The following is a 21,866-nucleotide window of genomic DNA, read 5'->3' as shown; positions in this document are numbered from 1 at the left end:
ATGAAGAGAAAGTTGCTAATCACCATACATCAGAGACCCTGAGTCACAGACACGCATAACAAAACGACTGTCACAATATTAGCTTTCGACCAACAAAGCCTTTGTCGAAAATAGATGACACACATACACACAAACGCAACTGATACACACATGATTGCAGCCTCTGGCACCCGAAGCCACACTTCTTCACTGGCTTCAGCTGCCATAGGCTGCAGTCGTGTGTACGAGTTGTGTGTGTGTGTGTGTGTGTTGATCTCTATAGAATGAGTAGCAACTTTCCTTTTCATAATATAGTTACATTCCATCCTGGATTTTCCATTGTTTGATTTTTGCAGTTTAAAATTTGGTTTGTATACCTTTGTCTTACTATTGTGTGATATACCTGAAGCCTTCCAATGTCTTCATGTATCTTCCACACAAACAAGACTGTTTCATTATTTTTAAACCAATGATAAAATTTTGCTGAGTCCAAAAATCTACCGAGGCATTTTGCCTTTCAATCCTCTCCCATGCTCTATGTTGTCCCACCATTATTCCTTGTTGCCCTTTTCCTACTATTGAATTCCAGTCCCCTGACACAATTAAATTTTTGTCTCCCTTAACTATCTGAATATCTTATTTTATTTTATATTGAAAACAAAGATTCCATGACTTACCAAGCAGGAAAGTGCTGGTAGATAGGCACAATAAAAAAACACACAAACACACACACAAAATTTCGAGCTTTTGCAACCCACGGTTGCTTCGTCAGGAAAGAGGGAAGGAGACGGAAAGATGAAAGTATGTGGGTTTTAAGGGAGAGGGATAAAGAGTCATTCCAATCCCGGGAGCGGAAAGACTTACCTTAAGGGGGAAAAAGAACAGGTGTACACTCGCACACACACACATATCCATCCACACATATACAGACACAAGCAAACATATTTAAAGGCAAAGAGTTTGGGCAGAGATGTCAGTCTAGGCGGAAGTGCAGAGGCAAAGATGATGTTGAATGACAGGTGAGGTTTGAGTGGCGGCAACTTGAAATTAGCGGAGATTGAGGCCTGGTGGATAACGGGAAGAGAGGATATATTGAAGGGCAAGTTCCCATATCTGGAGTTCGGATAGGTTGGTGTTAGTGGGAAGTATCCAGATAATCCAGACGGTGTAATACTGTGCCAAGATGTTCTGGCCGTGCATCAAGGCATGTTTAGACACAGGGTGATCCTCATTACCAACAAACACTCTCTGCCTGTGTCCATTCATGCGAATGGACAGTTTGTTGCTGGTCATTCCCACATAGAAAGCGACAGTGTAGGCAGGTCAGTTGGCAAATCACGTGGGTGCTTTCTCACGTGGCTCTGCCTTTGATCGTGTACACCTTCCGGGTTACAGGACTGGAGTAGTTGGTGGTGGGAGGGTGAATGGGGCAGGTTTTCCATCGGGGGCAGTTACAAGGGTAGGAGCCAGAGGGTAGGGAAGGTGGTTTGCGGATTTCATAGGGATGAACCAAGAGGTTACGAAGGTTAGGTGGACGGCGGAAAAACACTCTTGGTGGAGTGGGGAGGATTTCATGAAAGATGGATCTCATTTCAGGGCAGGATCTGGTTATTTTCTTCTGTACCAGGTCGGGAGGGTAGTTATTTTGTTACACATTCATTTAGTCTCTTCATCTCTCTGGCACTATCTGGCATATAAACTTGCACTACTGTGGTGGGTGCTGACTTTGGGTTTACTTTGGCTACTATACTACATTCACTATGCTGTTCATAGTAGCTTAGCTGCATTCCTATTTTCTTATTCATTATTGGTCTTATTTCCGCAATCCTATATTTGCTTTTATGTTGACACCTTGTACTGGCCTCACCAGAGGTCCGGCTCTTCCTGCCGCAGTACTTCACTTCTTCCACTATACCCAGCTTCAACCCATCCATCTCTCTTTTTAAATTCTCTAATCTGCCTATCTCATTACGGAACCTACCATTCCACATTCTGACTTTTAGAACGATAATTTTGTTTTTCCTTATGACGACATCCTCCTGAGTAGCCCTCAGCCACAGATTCCACAATATTTTACATAAGAGGCTACCACAATCATTAAACCTTACAGTAGAGCTGCATGTCCTCAGGAAATATAATGGCTGTTGTTCCCCCTTGCCTTTCATCCTTTGCAGTACCAGCACAGCAAGATTGTTTCATTATTTTTTAACAAATGATAAAATTTTACTGAGTCCAAATTTTCGTATTGACATTAATGATACTTTCTCACACGGTAATGGGTTGGCTTACTGTAGCCATTGTACGTGGAGGTACTATATACTATATAAGCGAGTGAGAGCCGCACAGAGGCTCATTCGCGCTGCTGTTGCTGCAGCACAGGCAACTGCATTGAACGCCACCACGATGCCTTACAGGAGATTTCGTCACCGTTCTAAACAGACAGTGTATAAAACGATCGAGAAAATCGAATTCGCCACAACAGCTGGAGACAAGAAGAACCGCATACCAGTTAGAAGTGTTGCTGCTACTGCACTTGTCGACGGACCTTATGTTTTCTGTGGGTGTAGACTTAATTTTAGTATTGACATTAATTATACTTTTGATCACGGTAATGGTTGGCTCACTGTAGCCATTGTACGTGGAGGTACAGGAGTTCCTAATGTACAAGGACTTGAAAGTTTTGTTGATAAAGACATTATTGCTGATGTTACAAGTCCAGATTGGTCTATCATCCTGAGTGTTGCTGCTGTAATACTGAATGGAATGCAGCAAAACCCACAGTAGGAGGGAAGGTAAGTGTTGGTCACAAACAATGTCACTCAATTTTGTAGTTCTCCTCAGTTAATGATACAATTTACCAACCTCTCCCAACTGAACTCCATCGGCAAATGCGATAAGAGCGACCCTGTCTGGGTCGTGCAAAACACCTCCAGAAGTGGCAACGCATCCTGTCGGAGAAGAGTGGCGTGGCCCACCAAGAGAACCAGGTGGTCCGCCGCAGCCACCGCGGTGGCCTCCACCTCCTCCGCTTGACGACGAGGGCGACGGAACTCCGGGGCGTGTCTTGGGCCCCTGGTGGCGACACACCACCACCACACAGACCACGAGCAGAATGAGTGAGACGCCGAGAGCCACCGCGAGGGACACGAGCAGCACACTCGATGTACTCAGGTAGGCTGTTGGAGAAAGTTAAATCACTGTCAGGAGAGATCAGAGAAACTGGCATAAAGTTTATCAAAAGAACAGGGTGGCGACTGTTTCATCAAAAGATTTCACGAACATTTACACCTATGTGATTACTCCATTACTTAAGTGTTTGACAGACAATTCACAGAAACACTTTCAAAATTTTTCTCTACTGTTCCATTCTGGAATAGCCCGTGGGAATAATGAATGCCTAAATCTTTCTATGTGAGCAGTTATTCCCTTATTTTATAATGCTGGTCGTTTCTCCCTAGCTAGGTGAAGTGAAAAGAAGGTGACTGAAATTTCGTGGAGGGAAATATTCCATGTGGGAAAGATATATATATATATATATATATATATATATATATATATATATATATATATATATATATATATATAATAAACAAAGATGCTGTAACTTACCAAACGAGAAAGCAATGGTATGTTGATACACAGAATAAAAAAACACACACAAATTTCAAGCTTTCACAACCCATGGTTGCTTCATCAGGAAAGAGGGAAGGAGAGGGAAAGATAAAAGGATGTGGATTTTAAGGGAGAGGGATAAGGAGTCATTCCAAACCTGGGAGCGGAAAGACTTACCTTAGGGAGGAAAAAGAACACACACACACACACACACACAACACACACACACACACACACACACACACACACACACACACACACACACCTCATCCGCACATATACAGACACAGAGGCAGACATGTGTAAATGCCTCTGCCCAACCTCTTTGCACATGTCTGCCTGTGTCTGTATATGTGCGGATGGATATGTGTATATGTGTGTGTGTGTGTGGGGGGGGGGGGGGGGGGGACGAACCAGTGTATACCTGTCCTTTTTTCCCCCCTAAGGTAAGTCTTTCCGCTCCCGGGATTAGAATGACTCCTAACCCTCTCCTTTAAAACCATATATAAAATATTCCACATGGGAAAAATATATTAAAAACAAAGATTCCAAGACTTACCAAGCGGGAAAGCGCCGGTAGACAGACACAATAAAATAACACACAAACACACACACAAAATTTCTAGCTTTCGCAACCGACGGTTGTTTCTTCAGGAAAGAGGGAAGGAGAGGGAAAGACGAAAGGATGTGGGTTTTAAGGGAGAGGGTAAGGAGTCATTCCAATCCCGGGAGCGGAAAGACTTACCTTAGGGGGAAAAAAGGATAGATATATACTCGCACGCGCACACACACACACACACACACACACACACACACACACACATCCATCCATACATACATACACAGACACAAGCAGACATATTTAAATACTAAGGTAAGTCTTTCCGCTCCCGGGATTCTCGACATGGATCAGTGCACCATAAGCAAATGTCATTGAGTGACAAATATTACAATAATTTAATGGACTTCTCCACTTCTTCTTACGCAACCCAACAACTGATTGTTTCTGCTGAAAAATCTCGAGAGGTTTCTTAACAAAATAACTCAGTATATTTATTTATGTCTGTCAATGAACAGTTCAACTCCCCTACTCACCAAATGTCTTAGAATTCCCTTGTTGTTGTTGTCGTTGTTGTTGTTGTTGTCTTCAGTCCTGAGACTGGTTTGATGCAGCTCTCCATGCTACTCTATCCTGTGCAAGCTTCTTCATCTCCCAGTACCTACTGCAACCTACATCCTTCTGAATCTGTTTAGCGTATTCATCTCTTGGTCTCCCTCTACGATTTTTACCCTCCACACTGCCCTCCAATACTAAATTGGTGATCCCTTGATGCCTCCGAACATGTCCTACCAACCGATTCCTTCTTCTGGTCAAGTTGTGCCACAAACTTCTCTTCTCCCCAATCCTATTCAATACTTCCTCATTAGTTACGTGATCTACCCATCTAATCTTCAGCATTCTTCTGCAGCACCACATTTCGAAAGCTTCGTCCATGTTTCACTTCCATACAAATACTTCCATACAAATACTTTCAGAAATGAATTCCTGACACTCCCTGAGAATCACCAATTTCCCAGGTTTTCCAGACAAGCAGCCACCCTAAAGAAAGCAACACAAAATCCATACTGAGCAAAATGCTGCAAGTTTTCCCATAAGATTTCAAGTGAAAAAGAAAAATACTGTTTATTTTATTTTCTTGTAACAACAATTGGTCAGAATGGAAGCATCAGTTTCAACTGATCAGTGGTTGTCCTTTTATTTTAACAGTTTATAACAATTTTAAATTATAACGTCACTAAAGAGGGAGTGAATGAGATTTTCACTCTGCAGCGGAGTGTGCAATGATATGAAACTTCCTTACAAGATTAAAACTGTGTGCTGGACCGAGACTCGAACTCGAGACCTTTGCCTTTCATGGGCAAGTGCTCTACCATCCGAGCTACCCGAGCACGACTTACGACCCACCTTCAAAGCTTCAATTCTGCCAGTACCATGTCTCCTACCTTCCAAACTTCACAGAAGCTCTTCTGTGAACCTTTGCAGAAGAGTTATGTGAAGTTTGGAAGTTGGGAGATGCAGTACTGGCTGAATTGAATCTGTGAAGGCGGGTCGTGAGTTGTGCTTGGGTAGCTTGGATGGTAGAGCACTTGCCCTGCGAAAGGTAAAAGTCCCGAGTTCGAGTCTTGATCCAGCACACAGTTTTAATCTGTCAGAAAGTTTCAAAGAGGGAGTGGTTCATAGGCACACGATGATGTGGGTATACTATAGAAGTAAATTATTGAATAGTGAGGGAAACAAAATGTGTTGTAAACAATGTAATAAAGTACATGTACAGTGCCAGATCATTCTTATTTACCACATTAGTGGATGTTACAATACAGCTGCAGGATACATTTGCAGATGAATTTTATTTAGATAATTGTGCCCAAGTGCCTCAAACTGAAGCCATAAAAAACTTCCAAATGAAACCTAAATAAATTAAACAACAAATATTGCCGAGCGGAAAATTAGTATGAAACTAGCCCTTGTCTTACAAAATTGAACTCTTATTTTATTTGCCTTTAAATGGCGTGATAATCTAGCTGAATGGCATGATAATCTAGGTGAACTCTAACGAAATGTTCACACTGCGTGGAAGACTTCAAGAGCCTCATCAGTTCACTTAGAAAGGGGAGGGATGACATGTTGATAGAATCCTAACAGCAAAGCAAGATGAGATGTGGAGATCAATGGGAACAGACTAGATTAGACATGATGTGTCAAGTCCTTGGGCATCCAAATGTAAACTGAGGCGGTGCCAGCATGTATATACATTAACCTAAAAGCTCAGTTCTGCCTGTTTTGCACTTGGAAATCTCATTATGTTGATCTATTGACAGGATTGGTACCATTCTGCCTCTCAATTCTATCCGGTGGAATAATCTTTGGGAGCACTGCAGCTACACTGAAGAAGAGACTTAATGTACACAATTATGCAATAAGAATATTATTGTATAAAGTTGGTAACCGAATATGAGACAGTGGCAGTACTTTCGAGTCTTGTCTGCGCGTATTCCATGGACATGCTGTGGTAGGGTAGGGGTAGTAGAGTTACATGTGCACTGCAGCTGTTAGTTGTGTTATCGTTTAGTTCTCTTGTAAGCTGAGTGTAGTGAAAATGCTTACAACTACAGAGAGCATGTGTTTAGTGGAAGAGGTTTTCCATGCAGGAAGAAACATTATGAAGCATCTGAGGTGGCAATTTACATTACATTTTCCTGCTTCAAGGTGCCCACATTGTGACACTGCACGCGATTTAATTTGCAAATTTCGGAAAGCAAAAAGTTCAGTTCATGATGCACCATGAGCTGGGTGGCTCACAGTTTTATAGGACAGAAGCTTGATGACATTTTGGACATCGTGATAACAGAGTCCAAAAAAATCAGTGAGGAGATTGTTGTCTCTCGTACAACAGCACTTAAGGTCGTAACCAAAGAATAGGCGATGTGTCCATATGAAATCACTGCAGTGCAATAAATACACTGTAAGCACCATGCCAAACAAATTGCTTATTACAAATGGTTTCAGCAATTTGTTAATCAATGTGGAGTTCTTGGTTTAGATTTAACCTTTTTCAGTGATGAGACTTCATTTCATCTACCTGGCTGCATTAATTCCAAAAATTCACGAATTTGGTCATTAGAAAGTCCACATGCCTTAGGAGAAATACCATTGCATGTAGAGAAAACCAGTGTTTGGATTGCTGAAATGTGAATGTGAACCATAGGGGCGACCTTTTATGATATTAATGTCATTTCTGATGTCTACCGTTCCCAAGTAATTTATCCATTTACTGCCCTGTTGAATGAAAATGAGATTAATCATTCGATTTTCCCAACAAGGCAACACTAGTGCTCAAATGGCACACCAGTCCCTACGACTTACAGATGAAATATTTGGAGATAGAGTAATTACAAAACGTCCCCGGTCCCCGCACTCACCAGCTCTGTCTCCACCAAACTATTTTCTTTGGTATGCGGCTATAACATTTTTGTATCAAAATAAACCAAACACAACAGATGAACTGGAGACGCCAATAACTGATTATCTGCATTCTATTACATTTGAAACACTGGTAAAAGTGTTCACAAATAAATGTAAGCATATTGAGCTATGCATTCAAGAACGAGGAAAACATTTCCAGCACCTACTGTGATATTGGTGAGTACAGTGTATTTAATCATATGTAATTAATTTCATTGTTTTAATTATAATGATGTCGAATTTCATTGTCTGACATTACTGCAGCCACTAGCATTGAATCCCAGCCCCTAGCTTATACAGCAACATGAATGTGCTGTAACCTTATGCCCCTTGCAAAGCGAGATGTGCAGAGCTTGCTGCCGTGGAGAGACTTTGCAGATGCACTATACTGAGAGTAGAAATAATGTCCATACACACTACCTTTCCCTTTTTCGGGGTTCAGAATGAAGTTTTATATTCTGCTCCAAAAGTCTAAAAGGTCGTAGGTAGATATAAGACAGGATATTGGACATCAAAATATTTTTTTAAAAAGTAAAAGAATATCTCATTTGCCAACCCTTCAACAAGACACAGTAGGTGGACAAAAATATGGATACAGCAGAAACACAAGACATGGATAAATACTGGTCTTGTATGGCTTTCAAAGTTATCTTACAAAGTACCATTCTTCTTGGAAAATAGTGGTAAGTTCAGGTAACAACGATGAAGGTGGGTCATGCACAGTTCTCTCCACAGCAGATCACAGAGCCTCGATAATATTGAGATCTGGTGAATGTGGCGTCTGGGACAAATGCACCAATTTATCCTTGTAATCACAAAACAAGTTCTGGATGGTGCGAACAATGTGAACAGCAGGCCTGTTGTCTCTGAGAACAGCATCACCATTCATGAACAAACTTTGCACCATGACATGTACCTGATCAGACAAATTGGTCACATAATTCTTAACAGTAATGCAACCTTGCACAGTAACTATGAAGCCCACAGAATATCCTGATACGGCTGCCCAAATCACCACTGAACTGCTGCCGTGTTTCACTACTGGATTGTATACTTGGACTTGGCAATGTAAATTCTGCCGAACTCTAATATTTCTCTCAGACAAATCCTAGTTTTAACAGTATACAAACAGCTAATAGTAGTGTGCGAAGTTAAAATGCTTTGTTTGAAGTATCAGATAATAATAGCAGCTGCGTAATACAAGAGGAGGAACAATAGTTTCTGTCAAAGTTGCCGATATTTGTTAACATGCACTTATACAGTAATGCGGAAGTAATTACCATCATTATCAGTGTGAGTAGATTAGTACTAAGCACAATTTGTTGTTAGAGTACTTTACAGAAGTATCCAGCAGTGGTGGCTTCTGCATGTTAATGTACAACTCGGCTTGTTCTACACCCTTTAAGTTCTGCAGCCATGATGGGTTTGATGAAACATGATGTGTGTGTGAATGAATGAATGTATAAAGAAAGTCAGTATACAACACAGAGAAAGAGAAGGACTAGGGTGATCAGACCTAACGTGCACATTTCTGACATGCATATGGGTCTAGTGATGCACAAACAACAGCAAAATGATGAGAGTACTTTATTGATGCATCACAGAGAAACAGGATGACAGAAGGGGCAGAGCATGTATTTACGGCTACATACCATAAGGCTGTGGATCAGCTCTGCACGTCGGCAACGGGGAAGGCTCCCAGAGGCCGGAGGGATTGCAGGTGATGATGTGCTCCCCCTCCAGCACGTAACCCTGGAAGCAGCTGTAGCTAACCGATGACCCCACGGGGTACGAAGTCTCTGACGTCGGCGAGGACATCGTGCTGTGCTCCACGAGCGGTGGAGGCGGGCAGCCAGCAAGTGCTGCAATGAAGAAGGGAACTGCTCATACACTGGCACCGCAGAACATTATCCATTGTGACTCAATGCCATATTTCTGGGTGTGTGGCTTACTTCTGGATTCCATTTTCATGCATAATATTTTCATGACGGAATGGAACATCTTTATCAGTTGCTGTGAACTGTACCATTATGTATGGTTGCTGCCCAAATTAAAATGGTTCAAATGGCTCTGAGCACTATGGGACTTAACATCAGGGGTCATCAGTCCCCTAGAACTTAGAACTATTGAAACCTTACTAACCTAAGGACATCACACACCATCCATGCCCAAGGCAGGATTCGAACCTGCAACCATAGCGGTTCCAGACTGAAGCGCATAGAACCACTCGGCCACCTGGGCCAGCCCCAAATTAAAACCTCAGCCCCCCGTTTATCAGGTTTTCTGACATTCCAATAGAATGTGAGGCGGAGGAGAGCTGCGACGAACATCGGCGACACACTGATTAATACAACCCAGCATTTCAGCTATTGCCGAGCACACTACCTCGAGTGTACTCGTGAAACGAAGAACGACAAGAGCAGTTTTGCAGTGCAAGTACCGATTTTCAGGGAGAGCATAATACAGTAGTCTACCAAAATAAAGATGTGGGAAGACTTGTTCAACCGTAACTGAGATCTCAATTTAAACTAGACAAGAGGTCCGATGAGCATTTTGTTCAGGTATCAGTAGCCAACTCATCCATGAGAGCTGCAAAACGCAAAGAGATTACATGTTTCAAGAGGTAACAGAGCAGGCTCTGAAAAAGGAGCATTAAGGCATTTAGAAGACAGTAAGAGTTGAATAGTGGTACGAAACTGGCAACGCTTCAGTCTGGAGTCCAGGCAAAAGGACTCTTTAACACAGCTGATGACAACTCAAGAAGACAACTGGATCAGTGTCAAAATATTTTGCATAAAATGGAAACAACTTGGCTACACACCAAGAAATACACCATTAATCAATGACGCTGATCAAATGTGAGATAATACAGTTCAGTTACATAGCTATGTCAAGTGTACGGAAATGCAGTACCACCAAACTGTAAACTGATGCAAGTCAGTTCTCAAATGGTTCACAACCATTACCTAACATACACGAAGATGAAACATACAGATGGTGCCAAACTGAACACTGAGTTGCAGCACAGGATTCGTACTCAATGCCAGTGACAGTTGAAAAATAAAGTTATGAAATTTCAGGAAATAAGAGCTTTTGACTGAAACACAGAAAGAAATCTGCAATATTATTGTTTGCATGGAGCAACTTACTACAGCAACAGTAACAGAAGCAGCAGCAGCAGCAGCAGCAGCAGCAGCAGCAACAACAACAACAACAACCCATTTCACTACACAGACAGATCCTTTTGGCTACAGTGAGAACCTCCATTGCAACATTTATGTGACATGGAACCCTTTGACAGAGGAGAATAAAAGGATTATTTTTTAACTGCAGATAATTGATCTTCCTCCCCCCAAGAACCATGGACCTTGCCGTTGGTGGGGAGGCTTGTGTGCCTCAGCGATACAGATAGCCGTACTGTAGGTGCAATCATAATGGAGGGGTATCTGTTGAGAGGCCAGACAAATGTGTGGTTCCAGAAGAGGGGCCGCAGCCTTTTCAGTAGTTGCAGGGGCAACAGTCTGGATGATTGACTGATCTGGCCTTGTAACACTAAACAAAATGGCCTTGCTGTGCTGGTACTGCGAACGGCTGAAAGAAAGGGGAAATTACAGCCACAATTTTTCCCGAGGGTATACAGCTTTACTGTATGATTAAATGATGATCGCGTCCTCTTGGGTAAAATATTCCGGAGGTAAAATAGTCCCCCATTTGGATATCCGGGCAGGGACTACTCAAGAGGACGTCGTTATCAGGAGAAAGGAAACTGGTGTTCTACAGATCAGAGCGTGGATTGTCAGATCCCTTAATCGGACAGGTAGGTTAGAAAATTTAAAAAGGGAAATGGATAGGTTAAAGTTAGATATAGTGTGAATTAGTGAAGTTCAGTGGCAGGAGGAACAAGACTTCTTGTAGGTGAATACAGGGTTATAAATACAAAATCAAATAGGGGTAATGCAGGAGTCGGTTTAATAACGAATAATAAAATAGGAGTGGGGGTAAGCTACTACAAACAGCATAGTGAACGCATTATTGTGGCCAAGATAGACACGAAGAGCCCATGCCTACTACAGTAGTACAAGTTTATATGCCAACTGGCTCTGCAGATGACGAAGAAATTGAAGAAATGTATGATGAAATCAAAGAAATTATTCAGATAGTGAAGGGAGACGAAAATTTAATAGTCATGGGTGACTGGAATTCGGTAGTAGGAAAAAGGAGAGAAGGAAATGCAGTAGGTGAATATGGATTGGGGCTAAGAAATGAAAGAGGAAGCCGCCTGACAGAATTTTGCACAAAGCACAACTTAATCATAGCTAACAATTGGTTCAAGAATCATAAAAGAAGGTTGAATACATGGAAGAAGCCTGGAGATAATGACAGTTTTCAGATAGATTACATAATGGTAAGACAGAGATTTATATTGAAAGACATCCCAGGGGCAGATGTGGACACCGACCACAATATATTGGTTATGAACTGTCGATTAAAACTGAAGAAACTGCAAAAAGGTGGGAATTTAAGGAGATGGGACCTGGATAAACTGACAGAACCAGAGGTTGTACAGAGTTTCAGGGAGAGCATAAGGGAACAATTGACAGGAATGGGGGAAAGAAATACAGTAGAAGAAGAATGGGTAGCTTTGAGGGAAGAAATAGTGAAGGCTGCAGAGGATCAAGTAGGTAAAAAGACGAGGGCTGCTAGAAATCCTTGGGTAACAGTAGAAATACTGAATTTAATAGATGAAAGGAGAAAATATAAAAATGCAGTAAATGAAGCAGGCAAAAAGGAATACAAACGTCTCAAAAATGAGATCGAGAGGAAGTGAAAAATGGCTAAGCAGAGAAGGTTAGAGGATAAACGTAAGGACGCCCCTCGCTGTTGTGCTTCGTCGAAGGAGAGTAACGAAAAAAAGAACAACAAGCAAAGAAACAAAAGATGGCAGATCAGGCGGCTACGAACGAGACTGCCGTGGCACCCGCCGCCACCGGCACTACGAAGAAGGCCAAGTCTGCGTCGTCTGTGAAGAAGCCGCGCGCCAAGCCTGCGCACCCGCGCACCTCTGAGATGGTGACGGCCGCCATCAAGAGTCTGAAGGAGCGCGGCAGGTCGTCGCTGCAGGCGATCAAGAGGTACATTGCCGCGCACTACAAGCTGGACGCGGAGAAGCTGGCGCCCTTTATCAAGAAGTACCTCAAGTCGGCCGTCGTGGCTGGCGAGCTGGTGCAGACGAAGGGGAAGGGCGCGTCGGGCTCTTTCAAGCTTGCCGGCGCCGGCGCCGGCGGCGGGGCGGCCGAGGGCGGCAAGGCTCGTGGTGGCGGTGCGAAGAAGAAGCGCGCCGCTCCGGCCAGCAAGGAGAAGAAGGGGGCCCGTGCGGCCGGCGCAAAGAAGGCTGGCGGCGTGAAGGCGGCGACCGGTCGGAAGGCGGGCGCCGCCAAGAAGGCGTCTGCGGCGTCGGCCGCTCCCGCGGGTGCGAAGAAGGCGGCTGCGGTCAAGCCGGCCAAGGCCAAGTCGCCGTCGAAGGCCGCCAAGGTTCCGACGAAGAAGCTGAAGGCGCCACGCCCGAAGAAGGCGACGACGACGACGACGTCTAAGGCGAAGGCTTCGCCCAAGAAGAAGAAGTAAAAGGAGAGGGAAGGGAAGGGAAGGGTTGGCGGTTGGCGCTTGGCGCTTGACACCGTCGTCTCGTCCCGCCCTGTCACCTAGTGGCCGGCGCGCAACAGAGGCTGTCGCGCGGTCCCGGACAAAAACAAAACGGGACCGCGCAACAGCCTCTGTTGCGCGCCGGCCACTAGGCGACAGGGCGGGACGAGACGTCGGTGTCAAGCGCCAAGCACCAACCGCCAACCCTTCCCTTCCCTTCCCTCTCCTTTTACTTCTTCTTCTTGGGCGAAGCCTTCGCCTTAGACGTCGTTGTCGTCGCCTTCTTCGGGCGCGGCGCCTTCAGCTTCTTCGTCGGAACCTTGGCGGCCTTCGACGGCGACTTGGCCTTGGCCGGCTTGGCCGCAGCCGCCTTCTTCGTACCCGCGGGAGCGGCCGACGCCGCAGACGCCTTCTTGGCGGCACCCGCCTTCCGACCGGTCGCCGCGTTCACGCTGCCAGCCTTCTCTGCGCCGGCCGCACGGGCCCCCTTCTTCTCCTTGCTGGCCGGAGCGGCGCGCTTCTTCTTCGCACCGCCACCACGAGCCTTGCCGCCCTCGGCCGCCCCGCCGCCAAGCTTGAAAGAGCCCGACGCGCCCTTCCCCTTCGTCTGCACCAGCTCGCCAGCCACGACGGCCGACTTGAGGTACTTCTTGATAAAGGGCCCAGCTTCTCCACGTCCAGCTTGTAGTGCGCGGCAATGTACTTCTTGATCGCCTGCAAGCGACGACCCGCCGCGCTCCTTCAGACTCTTGATGGTGGCCGTCACCATCTCAGAGGTGCGCGGGTGCGCAGGCTTGGCGCGCAGCTTCTTCGCAGACGACGCAGACTTGGCCTTCTTCGTAGTGCCGGTGGCGGCGGGTGCCGCGGCAGTCTCGTTCGTAGCCGCCTGATCTGCCATCTTTTGTTTGTTTGCTTGTTGTTCTTTTTTTCGTTTCTCTCCTTCGACGAAGCACAACAGCGAGGGGCGTAGCAGGGGTAAGATAGGTACTGCCTACAGGAAAATTAAAGAGACCTTTGGAGAAAAGAGAACCACTTGTATGAATATCAAGAGCTCAGATGGAACCCAGTTCTAAGCAAAGAAGGGAAAGCAGAAATGTGGAAGAAGTATATAGAGGGTCTATACAAGGGCGATGTACTTGAGGACAATATTATGGAAATGGAAGAGGATGTAGATGAAGATGAAATGGGAGATAGGATACTGCGTGAAGAGTTTGACTGAGCACTGAAAGACCTAAGTCGAAACAAGGCCCCAGTAGTAGACAACATTTCATTAGAACTACTGACGGCCTTGGGAGAGCCAGTCCCGACAAAACTCTACCATCCAGTGAGCAAAATATATGAGACAAGCGAAATACCCTCAGACTTCAAGAAGAATATAATAATTCCGATCCCAAAGAAAGCAGGTGCTGACAGATGTGAAAATTACCGAACAATCAGTTTAATAAGTCACGGCTGCAAAATACTAACGCGAATTCTTTACAGACGAATGGAAAAAGTAGTAGAAGCTGACCTCGGGGAAGATCAGTTTGGAATCCGTAGAAATATTGGAACACATGAGGCAATACTGATCCTACGACTTATTTTAGAAACTAGATTAAGGAAAGGCAAACCTACGTTTCTAGCATTTGTAGACTTAGAGAAAGCTATTGAAAATGTTGACTGGAATAATCTCTTTCAAATTCTAAAGATGGCATGGGTAAAATACAGGGAGCGAAAGGCTATTTACAATTTGTACAGAATCCAGATGGCAGTTATAAGAGTCGACGGGCACGAAAGGGAAGATGTGGTTGGGAAGGGAGTGAGACAGGGTTATAGCCTCTCCCCGATGTTATTCAATCTGCATATTGAGCAAGCAATAAAGGAAACAAAAGAAAAGTTCGGAGTAGGTATTAAAATAAAAACTTTGAGGTTTGCTGATGACACTGTAATTTTGTCAGAGACAGCAAAGGACTTGGAAGAGCAGTTGAATAGAACGGACAGTGTCATGAAAGGAGGGTATAAGATGAACATCAACAAAAGCAAAACAAGGATAATGGAATGTAGTCGAATTAAATCGGGTGGAGCTGAGGGACTTAGATTAGGAAATGAGACACTTAAAGCAGTAAAGGAGTTTCGCTATTTGGGGAGCAAAATAACTGATGATGGTCGAAGTAGAGAGGATATCAAATGTAGACTGGCAATGGCAAGGAAAGCGTTTCTGAAGAAGGGAAATTTGTTAACACCGAGTAGAGGTTTAAGTGTAAGGAAGTCATTTCTGAAAGTATTTGTATGGAGCGTAGCCATGTGTGGAAGTGAAATATGGATGATAACTAGTTTGGACAAGAAGAGAATAAAAGCTTTCGAAATGTGGTGCTACAGAAGAATGCTGAAAATTAGATGGGTAGATCACATAACTAATGAGGAGGTATTGAATAGGATCGGGGAGAAGAGAAATTTGTGGCACAACTTAACTAGAAGAAGGGATAGGTTGGTAGGACATGTTCTGAGGCATCAAGGGATCACCAATTTAGTATTGGAGGGCAGCGTGGAAGGTAAAAATCGTAGAGGGAGACCAAGAGATGAATACGCTAAACAGATTCAGAAGGATGTAGGTTGCAGTAGGTACTGGGAGATGAAGAACCTTGCACAGGATAGAGTAGCATGGAGAGCTGCATCAAACCAGTCTCAGGACTGAAGACAACAACAACAACATAATTGATCTTAGAAGAAAGAAAGCAAGATGAGTGGATGTGGCATCCTTTTTTGAGTCATCAATCTTCTGGCTGGTTTGATGCGGCTCACCCCAAATTCCTCTTGTGTGCCAATCTCTTCATCTTTGAATAGCACTTGCAACCTACGCCCTCAATTATTTGCTGAATTTATTGCAGTCTCTGTCTTCCTCTACAGTTTTTGCCCTCTACAGCTCCCTCTAGTACCATGGAACTCATTCACTGATGCCGTAACAGATATCCTATCATCCCGTCCCTTCTCCTTGTCAGTGGTTTCCACATACTTCATCTACGATTCTGTGCAGAACCTCCTCAAAGCTTACCTTATCAGTCCACCTAATTTTCAACATTAGTCTGTAGCACCACATCGCAAATGCCTTGATTCTCTTCTCTTCCAGTTTTCCCATAGTCCATGTTTCACCGCCATTCTGTTCTCCAAACGAACAAACTCAGAAATTTCTTCCTCAAAATAAGATCTATGTTTGATACTAGTAGACTTCTCTTGCCAGGAAAGTCCTTTTTTGCCAGTGCTAAACTGCTTTTGATGTCCTCCATGTTCCACCACTGGTCATTTTGCTGCTTAGGTTGTAGAATTCATTTACTTCATCTGCTTCATGACTGTCAATCCTGATGCTAAGTTTCTTGCTTCTGCCACTTCTCATTACGTTTGTCTTTCTTCTATTTATTCTCAATCCATATTCTGCACTGATTAAACTGTCAATTATGTTCAGGGGATCATGTAATGATTCTTCTTCACATTCACTCAGGATAGCAATGCCATCAGCTAATGTTAGAACTGATATCCTTTCACCTTGAATTTTAATTCCACTCATAAACCTTTCCTTTATTTCCATCGTTGCTTCTTCGGTGTACAGATTGCATAGTAGGGGCAAAAGACTACTTCCCTGTCTTATACCCTTTTTAATCTGAGCACTTCATTCCTGGTCGTCCACTATTATTATTACCTCTTGGCTCTAGTACATATTGTATATTAGCCATCTCTCCCTGTAGCTTATCCCTATTATTCTCAGAATTTCGAGCATTATGCACAATTTTACATTGCTGAACACTTTTTCAGGTCAACAAATCCCGTGAACGTGTCTTATCAGCTCTTGCAGTCTTCGGCATTGTATGGATGATATTTTCCCAAAAGTCAGATGGTATGTCACCAGACTTTTATGTTCTACACAACAGTGTGAATAGTTGTTCTGTTGCCACTTCCCCCAATGATTTTAGAAATTCTGATGGAATGTTGTCTATCCCTTCTGCCTTATTTGATCGTAAGGCCTCCAAAGCTCTTTTAAATTCTGATTCTAATACTGGATCTCCTATCTCTTCTAAATTGACTCCACTTCCTTCTTCTATCACATGAGACAAATCTTCCACCTCATAGAGGCCTTCAACATACTCTTCCCACCTATCCACTCTCTCATCTGTTTTTAACAGTGGAATTCCTGTTGGATTCTTAATGCTGCCACCCTTGCTTTTAACTTCCCCGAAGGTTATTTCGGCTGTTCTACATGCTGAATCAGTCATTTCAACAATCATTTATTTCTTAATTTCTTGACATGTTTCATGCAGCCATTTTGTCTTAGCTTTCCTGTACTTCCTATTTATTTCATTCCTCAGTGACCTGTATTTCTGTATTCCTGAACAAGAAGAAAAAAATTAGAGCAATTGAAAAAATTGAATGGTGATTAAAACAATGTACCTAAAAAGGAATAGAAATAAAAAAATTATGTTTAATTCGGTTAATTGAAAGAAAATAATGACTAGTCATTTTGAACATGATTTAAAAATAAGAACTGAGATAGCATCTAATGAGATTTGAACCGATAACCTTTTGCAGAGAAGCTTAGCCATTATGCTATGCAACTGATCTACTGAATATTACTTTTTCACAGCTGTAGAACATCATGTGAAATTCCATTTTTTTTTGTCAATTACTCACAAAAAGGGGCCCACCAAGGGGAATGGCTACATGGTGTGATATCTGAGTCCTTAACCTATATCACTATACAGCAAATTTCAAAAAGTCGATCCCACCACTGGGTGTCTCCTTGTGAGCCACTGAGGAATATGGCCTACAATTTTTATAGCTACATCCACACTCTGCAGACTATTGAAGCGGATGGCAGAGGATACATCCCCCTGTACCAGTTATAAGGGCTGTGTCCCATTCTGTAGAGTGTGTGAGAAGATTTACAGTTTAAATGTGTCTGTACGTGCCGTAAGCAATCTAATCTTGTCCTTACCATCCCCATGAAAGCTCTACTGGAGGCTAGTAGTATATTCCCATGAAACTTTGTAATGGGCTTTCCTGGGATAGGATGTGTGTATCTTGAAGTGTCTGCCCATTCAGTTTCTTTAGCATCTTCATGCCACTCTCCAACAGTTAAGACAAACCTGTCACAATTCGTGCTGCACTTCTCTGTATAAATTCATTATCTCCTGTTATTCCTACTTGGTATGGGTTTCACACACTAGACCAATATTCTAGGATGGGTTGCACAAGTGATTTGTAAGCAATCTCCTTTGCAGACTGATTGCATTTCCCAAGTATTTCCCCCCTACAACTGAGACAATGTGATCGTTCCCTTTCCTACCACTACAAAGTGCTACACCCAGGTACGAGTCAACCTATTCCAACTGTGATTCACTGATGTATTCATACAACACCATGTTTTGCCATTTTGTGCACATTTTTAATTGGAACATTTAAAGCAAGTCGTCAATCTCTGCACCATTTTGAAATATTTAGCCCTCAATCTAATCACAAATTTTGCTCGATTTAATGCACATGAATATGAAACAGTGGTCACAATCAGATAAAAGTATGGATCCTGTCATAAAATGTGACACTGGATGGGCAAAGCTTCAAGTATTTGGGGAGTGTAATACAGGAAAACAAAAAACATGACAAAGAGAAAAGGGAATGTGCAGCTGTATGAGATGTGCGAGAGGAATGATATGGGAGAAAGAAATCTCCCAATAAAAATTAGAAGGTGATATAACAAATGTGTTACATAACAGTCGTGTTGGATGCTGCAGAAACCTGGATCATAAAGAAAACAGAAAAAACTAAGGTGTGTGGGCAAGTGGAAAGAAGATTTTGAGAAGTCACAAAGGACTAACAAAAATGGAAAAAATGAGAAATTAAAAGTACTGGGGAAGTAACACTTGAGGAACTCTTACAAGGAAAGATTGAGTAAGGAAGATAAAAAGTGAAGAGAATGGATGAGACAAGTATGCCTAGGAAGAGGCACTAGATGAAGATGGAGGGCACAAGACCAAATGACAGGGGGTAAAAGGAGTGGAAGACAGCATCCACAAAAGACAAGGCTCGGTCAGATTAGTGACAGCAATGGTGGGGAGACTAGAGAAGATGGAGATTTTTATTTCTCTTTCCTGTCTCAGATGTTATGTCTGGTCAAAAATGGAAAGTAGCACGGACCTTGATCAAGCGTGACTTCCTTTTATCTGTACGGTATATGTTACACTGCATTTAGGAACTTTTGGGTAATCGAACATGTATCAATGATTACAGATTTCTGTAGTTGTATGTATACAGGGTGTTTCAAAAATGACCGGTACATTTGAAACGGCAATAAAAAATAAATGAGCAGCGATAGAAATACACCGTTTGTTGCAATATGCTTGGGACAACAGTACATTTTCAGGCGGACAAACTTTCGAAATTACAGTAGTTACAATTTTCAACAACAGATGGCGCTGCAAGTGATGTGAAAGATATAGAAGACAACGCAGTCTGTGGGTGCGCCATTCTGTATGTCGTCTTTCTGCTGTAAATGTGTGCTGTTCACAACGTGCAAGTGTGCTGTGGACAACATGGTTTATTCCTTAGAACAGAGGATTTTTCTGGTGTTGGAATTCCACCACCTAGAACACAGTGTTGTTGCAACAAGACGAAGTTTTCAACGGAGGTTTAATGTAACCAAAGGACCGAAAAGCGATACAATAAAGGATCTGTTTGAAAAATTTCAATGGACTGGGAACGTGACGGATGAACATGCTGGAAAGGTAGGGCGACCGCGTACGGCAACCACAGACGGCAACGCGTAGCTAGTGCAGCAGATGATCCAACAGCGGCCTCGGGTTTCCGTTCGCTGTGTTGCAGCTGCGGTCCAAATGACGCCAACGTCCACGTATCGTCTCATGCGCCAGAGTTTACACCTCTATCCATAAAAATTCAAACGCGGCAACCCCTCAGCGCCGCTACCATTGCTGCACGAGAGACATTCGCTAACGATATAGTGCACAGGATTGATGACGGCGATATGCATGTAGGCAGCATTTGGTTTACTGATGAAGCTTATTTTTACCTGGACGGCTTCGTCAATAAACAGAACTGGTGCATATGGGGAACCGAAAAGCCCCATGTTGCAGTCCCATCGTCCCTGCATCCTCAAAAAGTACTGGTCTGGGCCGCCATTTCTTCCAAAGGAATCACTGGCCCATTTTTCAGATCCGAAACGATTACTGCACCACGCTATCTGGACATTCTTCGTGAATTTGTGGCGGTACAAACTGCCTGAGACAACACTGCGAACACCTCGTGGTTTATGCAAGATGGTGCCCGGCCACATCGCACGGCCGACGTCTTTAATTTCCTGAATGAATATTTCGATGATCGTGTGATTGCTTTGGGTATCCGAAACATACAGGAGGCGGCGTGGATTGGCCTCCCTACTCGCCAGACATGAACCCCTGTGACTTCTTTCTGCGGGGACACTTGAAAGACCAGGTGTAACGCCAGAATCCAGAAACAATTGAACAGCTGAAGCAGTAATCTCATCTGCATGTGAAGCCATTCCACCAGACACGTTGTCAAAGGTTTCGGGTAATTTCATTCAGAGACTACGCCATATTATTGCTACGCATGGTGGATATGTGGAAAATATCGTACTATAGAGTGTCCCAGACCGCAGCGCCATCTGTTGTTGACAATTGTAACTACTGTAATTTCGAAAGTTCGTCTGCCTGAAAATGTACTGTTGTCCCAAGCATATTGCAATAATCGGTGTATTTCTATCGCTGCTCGTTTAGTTTGTATTGCCGTTTCAAATATACCAGTCATTTTTGAAACACCCTGTACGTTTGGATGTAGCTGTATTGCGTTGATGTACTGGTGGATTCTGTGTGGTATGACTCTTGTAGTTGATAGTATAATTGGTATGATGTCAACTTTACCCTGATGCCACATGTCTTTGACTTCCTCAGCCAGTTGGATGTATTTTTCAATTTTTTCCTTCTGTTTTCTTCTGTATATTTGTTGTATTGGATGTGGATATTTCGATTGGTTGTGATAATTTCTTCTTTTTATTGGTGATTATGATGTCAGGTTTGTTATGTGGTGTTGTTTTATCTGTTATAATGGTTCTGTTCCAGTATAATTTTGTATTCATCATTCTCCAGTCCATTTTGTGGTGCATACTTGTATGTGGGAACATGTCGTTTTATTAGTTTATGTTGTATGTCAAGTTGTTGATGTTTTGCTACATTGTCATGTCTTCTGGGGTATTCTGTATTTGCTAGTATTGTACATCCACTTGTGATGTGATCTACTGTTTCTATTTGTTGTTTGCAAAGTCTGCATTTATCTGTTGTGGTATTGGGATCTTTACTAATATGCTTGCTGTAATATCTGGTGTTTATTGTTTGATCCTGTACTGCAATCATGAATCCTTCCGTCTCACTGTATATATTGCCTTTTCTTAGCCATGTGTTGGATGCGTCTTGATCGATGTGTGGCTGTGTTAGATGATACGGGTGCTTGCCATGTAGTGTTTTCTTTTTCCAATTTACTTTCTTCGTATCTGTTGATGTTATGTGATCTAAAGGGTTGTAGAAGTGGTTATGAAATTGCAATGGTGTAGCCG

At 43.2% G+C, this 21,866-nt stretch overlaps 1 protein-coding gene across 2 annotated transcripts in view; it reads right to left on the bottom strand.

Moving 5' to 3' along the window:
- LOC126292234 (sushi, von Willebrand factor type A, EGF and pentraxin domain-containing protein 1-like) overlaps positions 1–21,866 on the bottom strand; it is a 107,953-nt gene that overhangs the window by 27,222 nt on the left and 58,865 nt on the right. The window contains exons 7-8 of one of the 2 annotated variants that reach the window (XM_049986109.1): positions 9,268–9,477; positions 2,842–3,155 (exon numbers count right to left, since the gene is read on the bottom strand). In XM_049986109.1, the coding sequence (XP_049842066.1) occupies positions 2,842–3,155; positions 9,268–9,477 (524 nt within the window). The remainder of the gene's footprint in view (positions 1–2,841; positions 3,156–9,267; positions 9,478–21,866) is intronic. The other variant, XM_049986110.1, reaches the window with a different exon arrangement.

The sequence above is a fragment of the Schistocerca gregaria genome, chromosome 9, assembly GCF_023897955.1.
Source record: "Schistocerca gregaria isolate iqSchGreg1 chromosome 9, iqSchGreg1.2, whole genome shotgun sequence".
Classification (NCBI taxonomy): domain Eukaryota; kingdom Metazoa; phylum Arthropoda; class Insecta; order Orthoptera; family Acrididae; genus Schistocerca; species Schistocerca gregaria.
The sequence above is the reverse complement of the archived record's forward strand: the minus strand, read 5'-3'. Positions and strand labels throughout refer to the sequence as shown.